At 46.2% G+C, this 16,458-nt stretch overlaps 1 protein-coding gene across 1 annotated transcript in view; it reads left to right on the forward strand.

Annotated features, from left to right (window-relative positions):
• Positions 1–16,458, forward strand: part of LOC149334524 (saccharopine dehydrogenase-like oxidoreductase) — an 85,898-nt gene that overhangs the window by 9,290 nt on the left and 60,150 nt on the right. The window contains exon 2 of the mRNA XM_089555160.1: positions 13,378–13,484. Within this exon, the coding sequence (XP_089411286.1) occupies positions 13,378–13,484 (107 nt within the window). The remainder of the gene's footprint in view (positions 1–13,377; positions 13,485–16,458) is intronic.

Raw genomic sequence — 16,458 nt, forward strand, 5'->3', positions numbered from 1 at the left:
AAAAAAAGCGGCGCTGCGATCGGCTGCTTGAGTCACGTGGGAGCTAAAGAGAACGTCCATTGGCTGAGGCGCGTACGCATTGGCAGCACGTTTGACAAGTGCGCTTCAAGGTACTGCGGGATGCGCGCGTGTCGTCTGCTGTGGTCCATCTGCTTCGATGGCGTGTTTGGAGTCTTCAGCGTATGCGAGGGTGAAATACGGCCAGGTTGCATCTATAACGGCTTCTTTTAGCTTCTGTGACACTTAGTTGCATAGGCGGCCGTCGCCGCCGTACTATTGCATTTGTATTTTTATTGATTTCATACTCCAGATCATGTTACAGATCCAAGCAGAACAAATGCATATTAGATATTACAGATACATGGGAAACAAGTAAATAAAAAGAAAAACTAAAAATAAAAAAGGCATGCAGGATGACTATGCGCTGACATTTATCGTGTCAGGAAATTCCACTCGCTGATGGTACGCGGGAAAAAGGAAAATTTAAAAGAGTCAGTTCTAGCAAAGTACGGAGTAAGTGAACCAGGATGATGGTGACGTGTGATGCGTGCAGCTAAAAACGATAAATAGGGTGCAGGATCAAGCGCCAATTTGTTATTTATGAGGAAGGAAAGGAATTCTCGGCGAATAGTTTTTTCTCCTTGCCGCAAGAGGTTGGATACGGTTAGATTTCATTAGCTCAGACGGAGAATCAAAGGGTGAAAATTTAGAATAAATAAATCTTACGGCTTTTCTTTGGATTCTTTCAATTTTCTTAATATTGGTAATGCTGAAATGGTTAAATGCAATGAAATGAACGGCGGTGCAACAAGGACACTAACAAGAGAGGGGACACCACATGCGCACACTACCAACTATTTATTGCATGGAAAGGAGGCATATTTAAACATACAGCTCAGGCATGACACTCATCGCATTATCGCTCAGAACCCAACACGTGGAAAAGAAACAGCAACATCAGGATAAAAGACAAGAACCCTTAACCTCTGCAGAAAAAACTAAAAGATTTTGATAACAGAACTTTGAGCAGGCCATCTCGTAGCAAAAGCAGAGTCAAACAATCGTAGCAAAGGCAGAGTCAAACAAGAGAAGCAAAAGCAGTAAAAAAAAAATATAATACAATCGTAGCAAAGGCAGAGTCAAACGTATTAAGCAAAAGCAGTCACAACCCGAGAAACAACAAAACGGAAAGAAAAAAACAGTAACAAAGTTAACAACCCGCCTAAAACAAACAACAGACGGCCGCTAGAAATGCAGGGCTGAAAAGATGCACAGCACATGGCGTTACAAAAAACTGTCAAGAAAGGACACTTCATTTCTACGGAGGGATACTGAGGAGTCGCTAACACAAGTGCTTCCCTTCTTATTGATCATAAAGGCCTCAAGAATTTCGCGTGCCACCTGATCGCGACTCCTGCCGAGAATCCTTATTCCGTTAAGCACTGGCTCACACTTGCAATCTTTACAATGTAGGGGCAAATTCGACCCGCCTCCGTTTTCTAACGACTTTTCGTGTTCCCCTGTTCTGTCGTTAATGCAGCGACCTGTCTGGCCTATATAGACCCCCCCGCACGTCAGTGGGATTTCGTACACCACTCCGACGGCACAAGAAACGAAATGCTTGCCGTGCCTCTTTCCGCACATGGCTTTCTTCTCTTCGCTGAACCGCGAGCATAACCCGCTCAGCTTTCTTGGCGCAGAGAAAACGACAGGAACGTCGTACCGGCCAGCAACTTTCTTCAAGTTGTGCGCCACACGGTGTATATAAGGGACCACTTGTGGTCGCTTTGATCCCGGCTTAGCATGGAATTTTTTCTTCTTTCCTTTCATTTTTTGAAGGAGGGTCTCCGCTACGCTACAAACAACAGAACACGGGAAGCCAGCCATTTGAAGCCTTTCGATCTGATTGTTAAAGCTAGCCTCAGCCATGTGAGCACAGGACTTAAGCAATGCGGACTCGAGGCAAAGGGAAGCGATCGCCCTTTTTACTGTCTTAGAGTGCGCTGATCCGTACGGAAGAAGTTCCTTTTTTGCTCGTGGGGAATACATCCAACAAACATGTCCTTCTAAAAACTTGATATTAATATCTGAAAACTGCAAGCTGTTGTTGTCAGGAAGTTCGTGAGTAAAAGCCAGCCCTTTTCCCTGTTGTCTGAAAACGGATAAGATTCTTTCCACTGTGCTGGGGAGCGTCAATGCAGAGTTAGTACTTTTTAGTATTGCCAAGAAGTCGTCCACGTATCTAAAAATTCGCAGGACTTGGCCACTGTCAAGGGAAGAAGCTAAAGCACGGTCAATAGTTGATAAAAATATATTACACAATGCAGGGGCGACACAGGAACCGATGCAGATGCCTCTTCTCTGCAAGTACATTTCAGTTTCAAAGGAAACAAACGTAGACCTTAGGTAAAATTCTAGAAGTGATAAAAAATTGTCAACACTTAGTCCAGCTGAGTTCTGAAATGCTATGGCCCCATTAGATTCAATGCACTCCCGTACGGATTTGAAAAGGTCACTATGAGGAACTGAGTAAAATAAATCTTCCCTATCAACAGAAAACAAGTATCCAATAGAAGACTGGTCTTTTAAAAAAGCTGTCACATCTGCAGAATTCTTGGTAGCGAAGGGATCGTCTACTTCCAGTCCTTTCAAATGCTTCAGGAGAAATTTGCTCACCTTTTCCTGCCAAGAATCCCGCTCACTAACAATAGATCTGAAAGGCATGTCTGGCTTATGGGTTTCCACCGTAAAAAAGACATCAAGAGACCCTTTCTTGCAGTCGCTGATTCCCTTGGCCAGCCCGGAAAGCTGCAACTGGTTGCACAACGAGATGGCTTGCGTTTTCACTCTACAGGCACTCTTCTTCACCTGAACAAAGTTCTTCAAAATGGCCTGCGTCGCCTTTTCTTTGAATACGCCAGCCGGAACCACCGCGAAACCGCCTTCTTTGTCTGCTTGAAGAAGTCTTAGGTCGTTGTCCTTGAAGAACGACACGACGTGTCGCGTGCGCTCCTTTGGGTAGAGGTCCTTTTTCCGGGCTGTCCTCAGTATCCCGTCAACACCATCCAAAAGGCACCTTTCTCGGTCCTCACCGGCTTTATCTGCCACCTTCCTGTTCAGGGACAGTAGCTCGAAGGCTGGGATTCTTGGAGGACAACTGTACTTCGGCCCTTTCGTTAGGGTAGCGGCTACTTCTTCTGGAACGGAGGCATTCCCAAGGACGACCAGGCTCCTAGGCTTCACCGTCTCCTTTTCAGGCTTCCGCGGAAGAACAGTAAGGTAACGTTGCCATAAAAACTCTGTGGATTGCGCTGCGAGAAGTCTTAGAGCAGCCAGTTCCTTTTCAGCGAGCCAGACAGGCTTAAGATTGAAGCACAAAACGCGCAGCCAGTCATAAAACAATCGAACTTGACTCCACAGTTCGGATTTCAGAATTCGGCAAAGCCGTTTGACGTGTCCAATGGAAGGCTTAATCACACCAAAAAAGGCATTCACTTCTGAGGGAACAAGTCCCTTGCGGAGACAAAATGAAATGAATCTTGCACGGCAGGTTGAAGCAGCTATGTGAGAGACAAGCGCATGTACTTGAGCATAGGAAGGACTTGAACACATAAAAGGGCCCACTGTACAAGAAAGGTACTTCAGAAAAATGGCCTGAGGGGCGAGTTGGTGCATGATGAAATGAACGGCGGCGCAACAAGGACACTAACAAGAGAGGGGACACCACATGCTCACACTACCAACTGTTTATTGCATGGAAAGGAGGCATATTTAAACATACAGCTCAGGCACGACACTCATCGCATTATCGCTCAGAACCCAACACGTGGAAAAGAAACAGCAACATCAGGATAAAAGACAAGAACCCTTAACCTCTGCAGAAAAAACTAAAAGATTTTGATAACAGAACTTTGAGCAGGCCATCTCGTTGCAAAAGCAGAGTCAAACAATCGTAGCAAAAGCAGAGTCAAACGTATTAAGCAAAAGCAGTCAGAACCCGAGAAACAACAAAACGGAAAGAAAAAAACAGTAACAAAGTTAACAACCCGCCTAAAACAAACAACAACTATTGTTAGTGAGCGGGATTCTTGGCAGCAAAAGGTGAGCAAATTTCTCCTGAAGCATTTGAAAGGATTGGAAGTAGACGATCCCTTCGCTACCAAGAATTCTGCAGATGTGACAGCTTTTTTAAAAGACCAGTCTTCTATTGGATACTTGTTTTCTGTTGATGTGGAAGATTTATTTTACTCAGTTCCTCATAGTGACCTTTTCAAATCCGTACGGGAGTGCATTGAATCTAATGGGGCCATCGCATTTCAGAACTCAGCTGGACTAAGTGTTGACAATTTTTTATCACTTCTAGAATTTTACCTAAGGTCTACGTTTGTTTCCTTTGAAACTGAAATGTACTTGCAGAGAAGAGGAATCTGCATCGGTTCCTGTGTCGCCCCTGCATTGTGTAATATATATTTATCAACTATTGACCGTGCTTTAGCTTCTTCCCTTGACAGTGGCCCAGTCCTGCGAATTTTTAGATACGTGGACGACTTCTTGGTAATACTAAAAAGTACTAACTCTGCATTGACGCTCCCCAGCACAGTGGAAAGAATCTTATCCGTTTTCAGACAATAGGGAAAAGGGCTGGCTTTTACTCACGAACTTCCTGACAACAACAACTTGCAGTTTTTAGATATTAATATCAAGTTTTTAGAAGGACGTGTTTGTTGGATGTATTCCCCACGAGCAAAAAAGGAACTTCTTCCGTACGGATCAGCGCACTCTAAGACAGTAAAAAGGGCGATCGCTTCCCTTTGCCTCGAGTCCGCATTGCTTAAGTCCTGTGCTCACATGGCTGAGGCTAGCTTTAACAATCGGATCGAAAGGCTTCAAATGGCTGGCTTCCCGTGTTCTGTTGTTTGTAGCGTAGCGGAGACCCTCCTTCAAAAAATGAAAGGAAAGAAGAAAAAATTCCATGCTAAGCCGGGATCAAAGCGACCACAAGTGGTCCCTTATATACACCGTGTGGCGCACAACTTGAAGAAAGTTGCTGGCCGGTACGACGTTCCTGTCGTTTTCTCTGCGCCAAGAAAGCTGAGCGGGTTATGCTCGCGGTTCAGCGAAGAGAAGAAAGCCATGTGCAGAAAGAGGCACGGCAAGCATTTCGTTTCTTGTGCCGTCGGAGTGGTGTACGAAATCCCACTGACGTGCGGGGGGGTCTATATAGGCCAGACAGGTCGCTGCATTAACGACAGAACAGGGGAACACGAAAAGTCGTTAGAAAACGGAGGCGGGTCGAATTTGCCCCTACATTGTAAAGATTGCAAGTGTGAGCCAGTGCTTAACGGAATAAGGATTCTCGGCAGGAGTCGCGATCAGGTGGCACGCGAAATTCTTGAGGCCTTTATGATCAATAAGAAGGGAAGCACTTGTGTTAGCGACTCCTCAGTATCCCTCCGTAGAAATGAAGTGTCCTTTCTTGACAGTTTTTTGTAACGCCATGTGCTGTGCATCTTTTCAGCCCTGCATTTCTAGCGGCCGTCTGTTGTTTGTTTTAGGCGGGTTGTTAACTTTGTTACTGTTTTTTTCTTTCCGTTTTGTTGTTTCTCGGGTTGTGACTGCTTTTGCTTAATACGTTTGACTCTGCCTTTGCTACGATTGTATTATATTTTTTTGACTGCTTTTGCTTCTCTTGTTTGACTCTGCTTATGCTACGCTGGTTTGACTCTGCTTTTGCTACGAGATGGCCTGCTAAAAGTTCTGTTATCAAAATCTTTTAGTTTTTTCTGCAGAGGTTAAGGGTTCTTGTCTTTTATCCTGATGTTGCTGTTTCTTTTCCACGTGTTGGGTTCTGAGCGATAATGCGATGAGTGTCATGCCTGAGCTGTATGTTTAAATATGCCACCTTTCCATGCAATAAACAGTTGGTAGTGTGCGCATGTGGTGTCCCCTCTCTTGTTAGTGTCCTTGTTGCGCCGCCGTTCATTTCATCATGCACCAACTCGCCCCTCAGGCCATTCTTTTGAAATGGTTTCTGCCCCAAATGTGGCAAAGTATTATACTGAAAGGTTGATGTTCTTGGCTTTAGCGTTTTCTGCAGATGCTATCACTCATCCCGTTGGCATTTCCCAATGAACTTCGCTGTGACGGAAGCATATAAGAACACGACGACACGAGCGCTGACTTTCAACAAGGTTTATTGGAAAGGACGTCAAGCACATATACATTTGCAGCCTAGAAACACCAACCAAAAGGCACCTTGTCACAGCCACAATGGAGGTATCAGAAATTAAAACAGGAAAAACAAGATTGCGAAGCCTTTGAAAGCACGAGCTCCCCTGTGAGCCCGACAGAAGGGCTGCTAACGCAGTGATCATGATTCTTTGAGGTTTCAGCAGCCTCCGTATCTTTTTCTCTGTGCCGGTTAAGGACAGTGCATTGCGTGAATTCCGGCTCACACCGTGCAGGTTTCCGCATGCGACCGGATTTTCAGCAGTGAAGCATCACGTTGCCCCTGACAACTCTGTTCGCATCCTTATGGGACTCTTTTGGCTTCTCGTTGGAGCACCTGTCAGTTTGACGGATTTATGGCCCGTTTCAGAAGTTGTCTGCCGAAACAAGTAAAACTTGCTTTATCACGCATTGCTTCGCTCACATTTAAACTACCGCCCATTAGTGTGGGGCATTGCTACACTCCAGTCTGAAAAAAAACTAGCTGTTCTTGAAAAGCGGGCTCTCAGAATTGTCCAAATAGACACTAAACTAAAGACTTGTTTTCCAAGTATAAGCTTATAAACATTTTCAGTCCTCATGCTCATAGACTCCTGCGCACTTGTGTTATAGAAAAACGAGAATGCGTAAGCAATATATCGGACTTAGCCCACGTTCAGTTATTTCAATGTACATATCCATGCCGTTACAATCAACACTGGGTATTACCGCGGATGGGAACAAACTATGGACGCCAAATGGTTGCATTTCAACTTTCACTACTGCTCAACAAACTGATCGATGCGAATATAAACAGACAGAGTTAGCTACTCCAACCTTCTCGACTTCTTTCTCCGCGAAACCTTCCTTTCTCAGTGTCTTTCTCAGTGTTTACACACGCATAATGATGCGTGTGTAAATGTTCTCTTGTACAGCAAGGGTCTTACAAGCGTTATATTAGTTTCAATGATTGTTGTTGTTTTGATGTGCGTTTTCTTTTCCTAAGCGAACTGCTGGTTCGTGCTCACGCTTAAGTGAACTTTGCCTTTTCTCTTTTTTTTTCTTCTTCACTTAGTTGTTTGCTGTCGTGACAGAAGCGCTGTCGCAAGCCACTGCTCAGTTGCTGTGAAGGGGGTGGGAACTTTGTCAAGCGTTAATTGCTTTTATTCCCATCCCCTTCCTTAATGTATGGTGACCGGAAATAAATTGTTATTGTTATTATTATTATTATTATTATTATTGTTATTATAAACATGACCACATGCACAATGCATTCCGTGCATTTCATGAAGTGATTCTCGTAGTCGATCGTGCAACCTGCGGTTTCTTCACGTTCCTACTTGACACGTTCACGCAGATACTGAGCTCCTCCTCAGGTGGGGAGAAAACATCGACGCCATCTCGATTGCCAATTTTCTTTAACCGATGGGTAAACTGTGAACGTATTGAACAGCTACAGCCTTTCTTTTGACTCTTGCAGTCTTGACAGGGGAATCACTACAGGCGTGTTTCATCTTCTGCATATGGCGCTCGGCAACAGACACCAGCAAATGGATAGGATATCTCGCTAAACGAGGGTGTTTGTTGCCATGACTCAGCAGTTACCAAAACTAGCTTAAAGTTAAGTGTCATTCCGAAGTGGGCATAGAAAGTTCTATATCTTAACCAGAAATAGCCCCTATTGCCGCGTCCCCCTGAAGCAACCTACGTCTCATTACCCTTTGTTTTACTTGCAGGAAATAATTTAGGGCACGATTGCGGTTTTGTCAGTGAACAAAGCTTTGTCTGCCGAGTCCGCGTGAATGAATTTCGGTTCTGAACGTAACGGCTCGCATACTTATACAAAGTCACAGCGAAGAAGGCAGAAGTTTCCTCCTTTAAAATAAAAACCAAGATGTAATGTGTCTCCTGCGCATCTCCGTCGAGACTTGAGTTGGTGCTTGTGTTGCCAGTTATTCGCTCTGTGTTTTGTCCAGGCCTAGCCGCTGCATGCGTAAGCGAGAGCTAACCAGTGTCCGTCCAGTCAAGATAGCTGGTGCGCATCCCTTCGTATAGCTCGCCCTTTGGATTCTTCACATTTCACGGTAATTCTTGAGGCTCGCCATAAAAAAACATTTCCCGTTCTTACCGTGTGCCGGAAAGGAGCCATGACAATAACCAAGGCGCCGTAAGGCATACTGCACATAAACTGCACACAATCGAACTGCAGGCGCGCATCCTGCTATGAAAGTAGAAAGTTACAAGCTGACAACACAGATGCGCTTACGAGCGCTGAATTTTAAAGCTGAGCCTAGAAACTGTACAATAGAAGTCCGGCAGTTATCGATTGCTTGTGAATAATTTCATGTGAGCTGTATACAGCACTCTGACCACCCTTTCCGCTATGCCTCACTAAGGCTGACAAGCCGCACGCTCATCCTGCTGGCAGCAGCCTCTCTCCGTTCATCAGTGTGCCGTGCACGTCACTTTGCGAGCCCACCTGAGGCGACTAGCTTAAGTCCGCTTTCATTCGCGAGCTGCTTGTTGCTCGGCATCATTGGTACTCGCGTCGCATGTCGACCGCGGCGACACACTCTGTCCAGACCGTACACCGAACGCGCCACAAACGCAGCGGCGATCCGTATCTTTCTGCGCCAGCGTCAAGGCCACGCCGCCAAGCAAGCACACCGTGCGCTCCCTTTCATGGCCTCCATGCACGGTGCTGCCGCCGCGCTTGATGCTTACCATTTCCTCCTCGGAATCCTCTTCCTACCTCCTCGCCATCGTCATTGAAGGTCCTGATTCTTAATTCTTCCCTCTCGACGCCTCATCGCCTTCTCAACTGTCGTCATTGGCTTCTTCACTCTTTCGTCTTGGCTCTCGCAGGCGATCACGCGAACAAACGGTCGATGCGCGTGGCTTCCTAGGCAGTAATAACGGGTCTCGCCGGAGCAGCGTTCATGTCGGCGAAACACGAAGGTCGCGCAACCCGCCAGCGTTCAGCGACGAGAGAGAACGGCTGGGAGCACGAGGGAAGAAATGAAGGGTGCTGAAGGAGTGAGGCTCAGTCGCCGTAGCGCAGAGATCCGTAACAACTTCGCTCACCCGGGGTCCTTTACCGTGCACTCTCATAGCATAGCTGATGGGCGTGTTTTGCATTTCGCCCTCCAGTTCTCACGTAAGAGGAGGAGGAGGAGGAGGAGGAGGAGGGAAGTGCTAGAGATCATCATCATCATCATCATCATCATCCCGACTACGCCCTCTGCAGGGCAAAGGCCTCTCCCATGTCTCTCCAATTAACCCTGTCCTTTGCCAGTTGCGGCCACTGTATCCCCGCAAACTTCTTAATATCGTCCGCCCGCCTAACTTTCTGCCGCCTCCTGTTACGCTTGCCTTCTCTTGGAATCCACTCCGTTACCCTTAAGGACCAGCGGTTACCTTGCCTTCGCATTACATGCCCTGCCCAAGCCCATTTCTTCCTCTTGATTTCCACTAGGATGTCATTAACCCGCGTTTGTTCCCTCACCCACTCCGCCCTCTTCCGATCTCTTAACGTTACACCTATCATTTTCCGTTCCATAGCTCGCTGCGTTGTTCTTAACTTAAGCTGAACCCTCTTTGTTAGCCTTCACGTTTCTGCCCCATAGGGGAGTACCGGTAAGATACAGCTGTTGTATATTTTTCTAGAGTAAGAGGGACGGTTCTGTGGTGCTAGAGAGAACATACTTTAGTAGTAGGACGGCGAGTTGAAGCTCAAGTATATCCATTTCATGTAAGCAAGAAAAAGGTGGGACCAGGATTAAAAGGTGTGATAACAGCTTGACGGGATAAAATAGCACAGCAGTGAAGCAGAAGGAAAGCAATTTTCATGTTCACCACTAAACAGGTCTATATTTTTACTATTTGTTGGGTACACACAATGACAGTTTATGCAACACAGCACAGAAAATGCAGAGAGAAAATGGCAGAACTGCTGAGACATCATCAAACCAACTAGCCCAACAACATGTATTGATAGAACAATAATAGACAAAGATATTATGAGGAAGTGTAAACAAAATAGTTTTAAATTCAAACAAATTTTTCCCGACAAAAAACGCCAATTTGGTGGTTTGGTACGTAAACTGGATAGAATTCGGCACAACTCAAATTTTTTAACAACTTGGGCACGGTGAAAGGCAATGACTCATGTGAGTATGTGCGAGGTACGGTAACGAGACATATTTCTTTCTGTCGTGTTTGTCTGTTTTTAAGATGTTCTTTTAACTCTGTGTGGGAAATGATAGCAATATCATTAGATTTGATGCAATATTTATAACTTATCATAAGACTAAAATCAAATAACTGGAAAACAAAGTGCATCTTATCTCAAAAAACCTCATTGTTTGGATGGCATTAGGTTACGCCAGCAATTTACCGTACGGCTCTCTTTTATAATAAATGCAATTTTGATAAATTGGTCACTCCTGCGGTACACGAAATTAAGGTACAGTATTGAAGGAGCGGTAACACAAGAGCATTGCATAACAGAAGTTTGACACTAGTTGAGCTAGTTGGTCCGTGATTTTTCTCAACAAAACAGCACAGCGAGTAGACAGGACGGGTACTGATCCTCGCTGCATCCTTTGTCGTTGCGCTGTTTTGCTGAGAGGGACAAGCAAAATTCGCTACACGCTTCTTTACCAGCGCTGGGAGACATGACAACACGAGGAACACAGGCCTTGTCCTCCCGGGATGGTAAACCGTGAATCAGCAGCGATTTGCTGAAATCGCAGCCTTATTTAACATGTTTCGTTCGACTTCCGCGTTTATTTATCCAGGCGTCGATAACGCCAAGGTCAACATCTGTCACTCACTAGGTTCTGGGACAACGAAGGTGACGTGAAAGTGCCATGTAGACGCCAGTAGAAAACATTCGAGGATCTAAGAGCAATTGGAATCTGCGTCTGAGTAAGGTAAATTCAGTATATCACTGATGAGGTTCAATTCAATTTATCTTACCCGAAGTTTGGAAGGGTATCTGGGCTAAAGATCATAAAACACTCCTTGACATGCCCAGAAAACCTCCGACGGCAGTGCCGACGTAGTTACCGTATTTTCCGGTGTATAAGACGCACCCTTGTATAAGACGCACCCCCCTTATATGCAGGCTGTCATTGAAAAAGTTGGTATATAAGACGCACCCGTGTATAAGACGCATCCCAATTTACCCAGTTAGGCTAGTGAGGCTTAATTAAACATGCTTGTGCGACCATTGCAAAATGCACCTTACCTGTGAGAAGGTCTTAAGCACCGCTAAGTGATCGAAAAAGGCAACACTCACGCCATACCCGCCCACGTTTTAGCAAAAAAAGAAAAAAAGAACGAAGGAACTCTCCTTATGTACATAAGAACATTTTATATTAACTTAAAACCTTGGAAGTATTCATCTTAAGATGCGCTATCAAAAAGCACGCCCATTTCTGGAGGCGACCCAGCTGAAACATTCTCTTCGCACTACGTGCGTACTACGTACACGGAGCAAACGAAGTTGCAAAGGGTGACTGAAAGAAACGCCGGCTTGTCTTGACAATGGCGAGAAACGCGATTGTCGCCATCTTTTGGCATTTCATATTATTTTTGCTTGGTGCCTGCGAGACGGCCGCGGGTTTATGATTCCGGAAGTCGGCATCCCCACCGTTTAATAATAAAGTTCACCTAATAAAGTTGCTCTCGGGGGTCCCCGTATTGAAGTATTAACCGTGTTAAAACCGCGTTATTGGTAGTGATGTTTTTTCGGTGAAAAAAGCTTGAACATGGACCTGAGTAATTTCTGAACTCGCAAAAAAAAAAAAACAGAAAAAGTCGCATATAAGACGCACCCTTGTATAGGACGCACCAGCAAGATTTTTGAAAAAAAAGCCGCGTCTTATATACCGGAAAATACGGTACTAACAACAATAGTTAACAGAAAGGATGGAAAGATGGATAATAGCAGACACTGTCCAATAATAATTTCGTGTAATTATCCAAAACACAACGAAGCTTAGTTTTCAATATTATCAGAAATAATACAAGAATATATTATACGTATATTTGGATAAAGCTGTAGATTGATACAATCATAACTGCACCCAGGATAATGTAAAGGTGAGAGAAATAATAGACCACCGAAGCAAACGTATATCAAACCTCTACTATTTATAGGTTCGAAAAGGATTCCTGAAATCCTTTAAATGAAATTAGTTCGACATATTGACGTTGTGTATTTCTGGAAGGCGGTGCTGTATTGAGTGAAATTTGTAGATTGTGCGCAAATTAAGAGTATGCCATAAATCGGTACTACGAGTATAGGTGTAAGTATTTTTTGGGTGTGAGACTTATGGCTTATTCTGAACATTTCTTCTGATTTTCTGAAGGTCAGAGAAAAAAGACCGATCCGGGTGGTGTCCGCACCGCCTCGTAACAAAGGAGGCGATTTTAGCATCCATTCATCCAAAAAACAAACAAATACAGCTGAGAAGAAGGTTGCGTGATGTACGCCACCGACCCTGTGAAAAAAGCCTCCCACTCCGCAGAGGGTGGTGTATGCAGGGTAGGATGCCGCCTCTGCTGGCTGCCGTGGGGGCGTAGATATGCCCACTCCACGATTTGCTTGCTCCGGCTGCACTCACGAGCTGCCACGTCCGGCCAGTCGCCGCTTTCTTTAACTAGTAATTCGTAATTAGCCATTAGTTTAGTAATTAGTAATTACTTAGAAATTGGTACTTAATTATGTGCGACGTCACCAGTGCCACAGAGGCAGTCAAAGTGGTGCCGAAAACGCTTTCGCCTATGCGCACTGTAGAAGTCAAAGTGCCCCCTCAGTTTTTTTTCGTACGAGAGTGAGCTTCGCAGTGCAGCAGGTCATGAGGATGTGACGCAAGGCAAGGGAGGGGGGAGGGGGGGTGGGTAGTTGGGCCACTTTTCCAAGGGCCCTATTGACAGGTCTGTACAGTTTTTCTTTATATGTAGAATTCTGCACCTACGGGGCTGCGTATATTAGAAATAGAAACTGAATAGATTTGTTGCGCTACACCACGTATATATTTTTTGTTTTGCGAGAATGGCTCCTTTCGGACGTATAAGGATTTCTTGAAGTCTTACACGTGTGATCGCTGTGTGCGTGGCACGCCCTGCAAGTCTACTAATGCGACCGAGTGTGTTGTGCAGAGGATGCCCTGGACAAAGTGCCGCTGATAGTGGCTGACGTGGCGGACGAGGCCTCCCTGCTGGCCATGGCGAAGCAGACCCGTCTCGTGCTCAACACTGTCGGGCCGGTCAGTATGGTGCACCGACTGTACAGTCGGCCATGCGCGAAGCCTGTTTTTTCTGCGCTCCTGCGCTTTGTTACTAAGCAAATTTGCGCAAAGCTAAATATTAAGCAAGGGCTTAATGAAACTACGCGTAGATCTGATATTTTCGCAAGTTTGCTCCGTCATAAGCTGCAGGAGCACGGAAAACGCGGCCGTCACGCACACCAGCTAAAGATTTGGCCGGTGGTACTACCGGTTTTCAACACGAAAGCATTTCTCGCGTCTTGAGTGGCGTAGACAGGATGTGTCACCACGGTGGTGGTGGTGAAAACTTTATTTACAACGGGGGAGTTTGGGACACACAGGTCCGTGGGCCCCCGCACGGCCCCACTGCACTCAAACGTTCATGTCCCGGAGGCTCATGACGCTGGCAGCCCGGCCGGTGGCGATGGCTTGCTTGGCCGGGTCCTCAGAGCGCAGTAGGGTCTCCCATGCCTCCCAAGTGGTAAGGTGCTCCAGGCCCCGCGGGAGAGGATCCGCCGGGCAGAGGAAAAGGATATGGTCTAGAGTGGCTTTGGGGTGGTGGCAGAGGGTACAGGAGGGTTTTTTGTGGACTTGGTGATAGCGCGAGCGTATATAAGGGGAGGGTAAAGTGCGTGTTTGGAGCCGCCTCCAAAGTGTCTGACAATGATTGTCGAGGGAGGGATGGGGTGGGGGGTAGAGCCGACGCTCGGCTTTGCAGGCCTGCGTCATTTCACTGAATGAGTGCATGCGTTCCCGCGAGAACCCCGGGTCGGAGGCCGCCGGTGCCCGGTTGAGAGAACCTCGGGCTAAAGCGTTGGCGGCCTCGTTTCTGGGATTCCCGGAGTGGGCAGGCACCCATATCAACTCCATGTGGCGGAGTGGGTGTGCGGCGAGGGAGTTCAGTATGCGAAATGCAGGGACGTGAACTCTCCCGCGAGCAAAATTTAGTATGGCAGTTTTAGAGTCGGATAGAATATATCGGGCCTCCGTGCGTGTGATGGCCAGGGCAATGGCGGCCTCTTCGGCCTCCTCCGAAGTGGAAGTAGGGGTTATGTGAAGGGTGGCAATCGGTTGAAGGGAGGGGTTCGTGATGGCTACAACCGCGTCCTCACCCGTGCATGCGGCATTCACCCAAACGGCATACGGTTCCGTGCCATAGTGTTTGTGGAGTGCCCGTGCGCGAGCTCTGCGGCGGGGTTCGTGGTAGGTGGGGTGCATGTTTTTGGGGAGAGGTTTAATAAACAATTCGCGGTGAATGTGGCGGGGGACCAGCTGTGTGGGATCCGTGGCTGGTAGGTGGATACCGATGGTGTGTAGGATGTGTCTGCCGGTGGTGGTTTTCGCGAGACGTATGTATTGTGCCTGTCGGTGGGCCTCGATAAGCTCCCCTACCGTATTGTGCAGGCCTAGTTGGAGGAGTTTTTCGGTGGAGGTATTTGGGGGTAGGTGTAGTGCTGTCTTAAATGCTGTTCGGATCATGGCATCCAGGGTGGAGATTTCCCCGGCCTGGAGTCACCACGGTGTGTGGACAGAGCGTGCCCTCATGAACTGTCGATCATCCAGTAAGAATGTAACTATAATTTGTGAAGATTAACAATGATTGAATGGAAGGCTTAAATGGCCGAATTACTAAATAAAATAATTAGTTAAATAATAAAGCAATTAATTACGCAAACTTTGCCGAGTAATTTACTAAATTGGTGAATTAGTAGTAATTCCTCCTGGTAGTACTTCCGTGCGTGGCAGCAGCGATCTAGCCCCCCCTACCTCGCTGGTGACACGCGCATGTCTCCAGGCGTTGCCTATAACTAATTACTTTAATTGATTAATTAATTAATTATGAAATAATTACCATCAGTGATTAATTATATTACTCGGTAACAGAAGAGGCCACAGAAGTCGAACTGCTTTCACATCTCCGCACTCAAGGAGGCTTAAGTGCACCTTTAATTTTTGGCCGCAGTCGCCTGCACGGGCATTCAGTGCCTATGCGTGCCGCAGGTGTGGTTGTTGAGGATCCGGCTAGCATGTCGAATAGAGTGAGTCAGCATTACGTGTACAGTTATATGTTGCAGTACAAGGTGTTGGAATGAATAGGAAGGTGTGGACCGTGAATATGGGTTGATATTGCAAAGGCAACGGACACCTGTCATGTTCACTTACTCTCCGTTGCCTTATTTGCCATATTCGTGTCCATTAAGGTATATTGAGTACGTGTAGGATTTCATAATGCTAAAAAGCATCAAAAATTTTCTGCATAATCATCTACGAAAACTAAAGCCGTGTTGTGCGATACACAGAAGATGTGACAAATGCCCCCTCATTGATGGATCTACGCCGTACTAAGGTGCATTGTAGTGCTTACTTTCTCCCTAAGATTTGGACAAGTTTTTGGAAGGTTCAAATTTTATTTTTGTCCGCTATTTGTGGTTATTATTGTAGTGTAAATGCAGCGTGTCTTCTGTTGTGTGAAAAGAGATTATAATACCTGATAGAAATCTTTTGAACGCATGTCTCAGCTTGTTTAAAACGTGTTCAATACGTTTCGCTGGAAGCAGGCAATGACCGAGACTCACTTTAAAGGAGGCACCTATATGACTTGACATTAAAAAAAAAAATCTATAGTGTGCAATTCCCTTCAAGCCACATCTTCCCATCCTTAAAATGCCTTTGTGTAATATGGTTGACACTGATCATGGGGAGGAGGAATCGCACATCTGGGGAGTGTGTTTCATGCCATATGAAAGGTGTTTCATGCTTCAGCCTCTTTATTTGCCCTAGTTAAGCACGAGGAAATCTGCGTGTTACCCGCCGCGGTGGATCAATGGTAAGGCGCTCGACTACCGAGCCGGTGGTGGTGGTGAAAAACTTTAATATTCAAAGAGAGTTTCAGGGTCAAAAAACCCTGCTGCATGGTCGGTATCCTTAGTCGGGGACACCGCACGACGAAGCCCCGTCTCGCGCCCGTTTTACC

The sequence above is a fragment of the Amblyomma mixtum genome, chromosome 8 (genome assembly GCF_055824585.1).
Source record: "Amblyomma mixtum isolate Tamu chromosome 8, ASM5582458v1, whole genome shotgun sequence".
NCBI lineage: Eukaryota > Metazoa > Arthropoda > Arachnida > Ixodida > Ixodidae > Amblyomma > Amblyomma mixtum.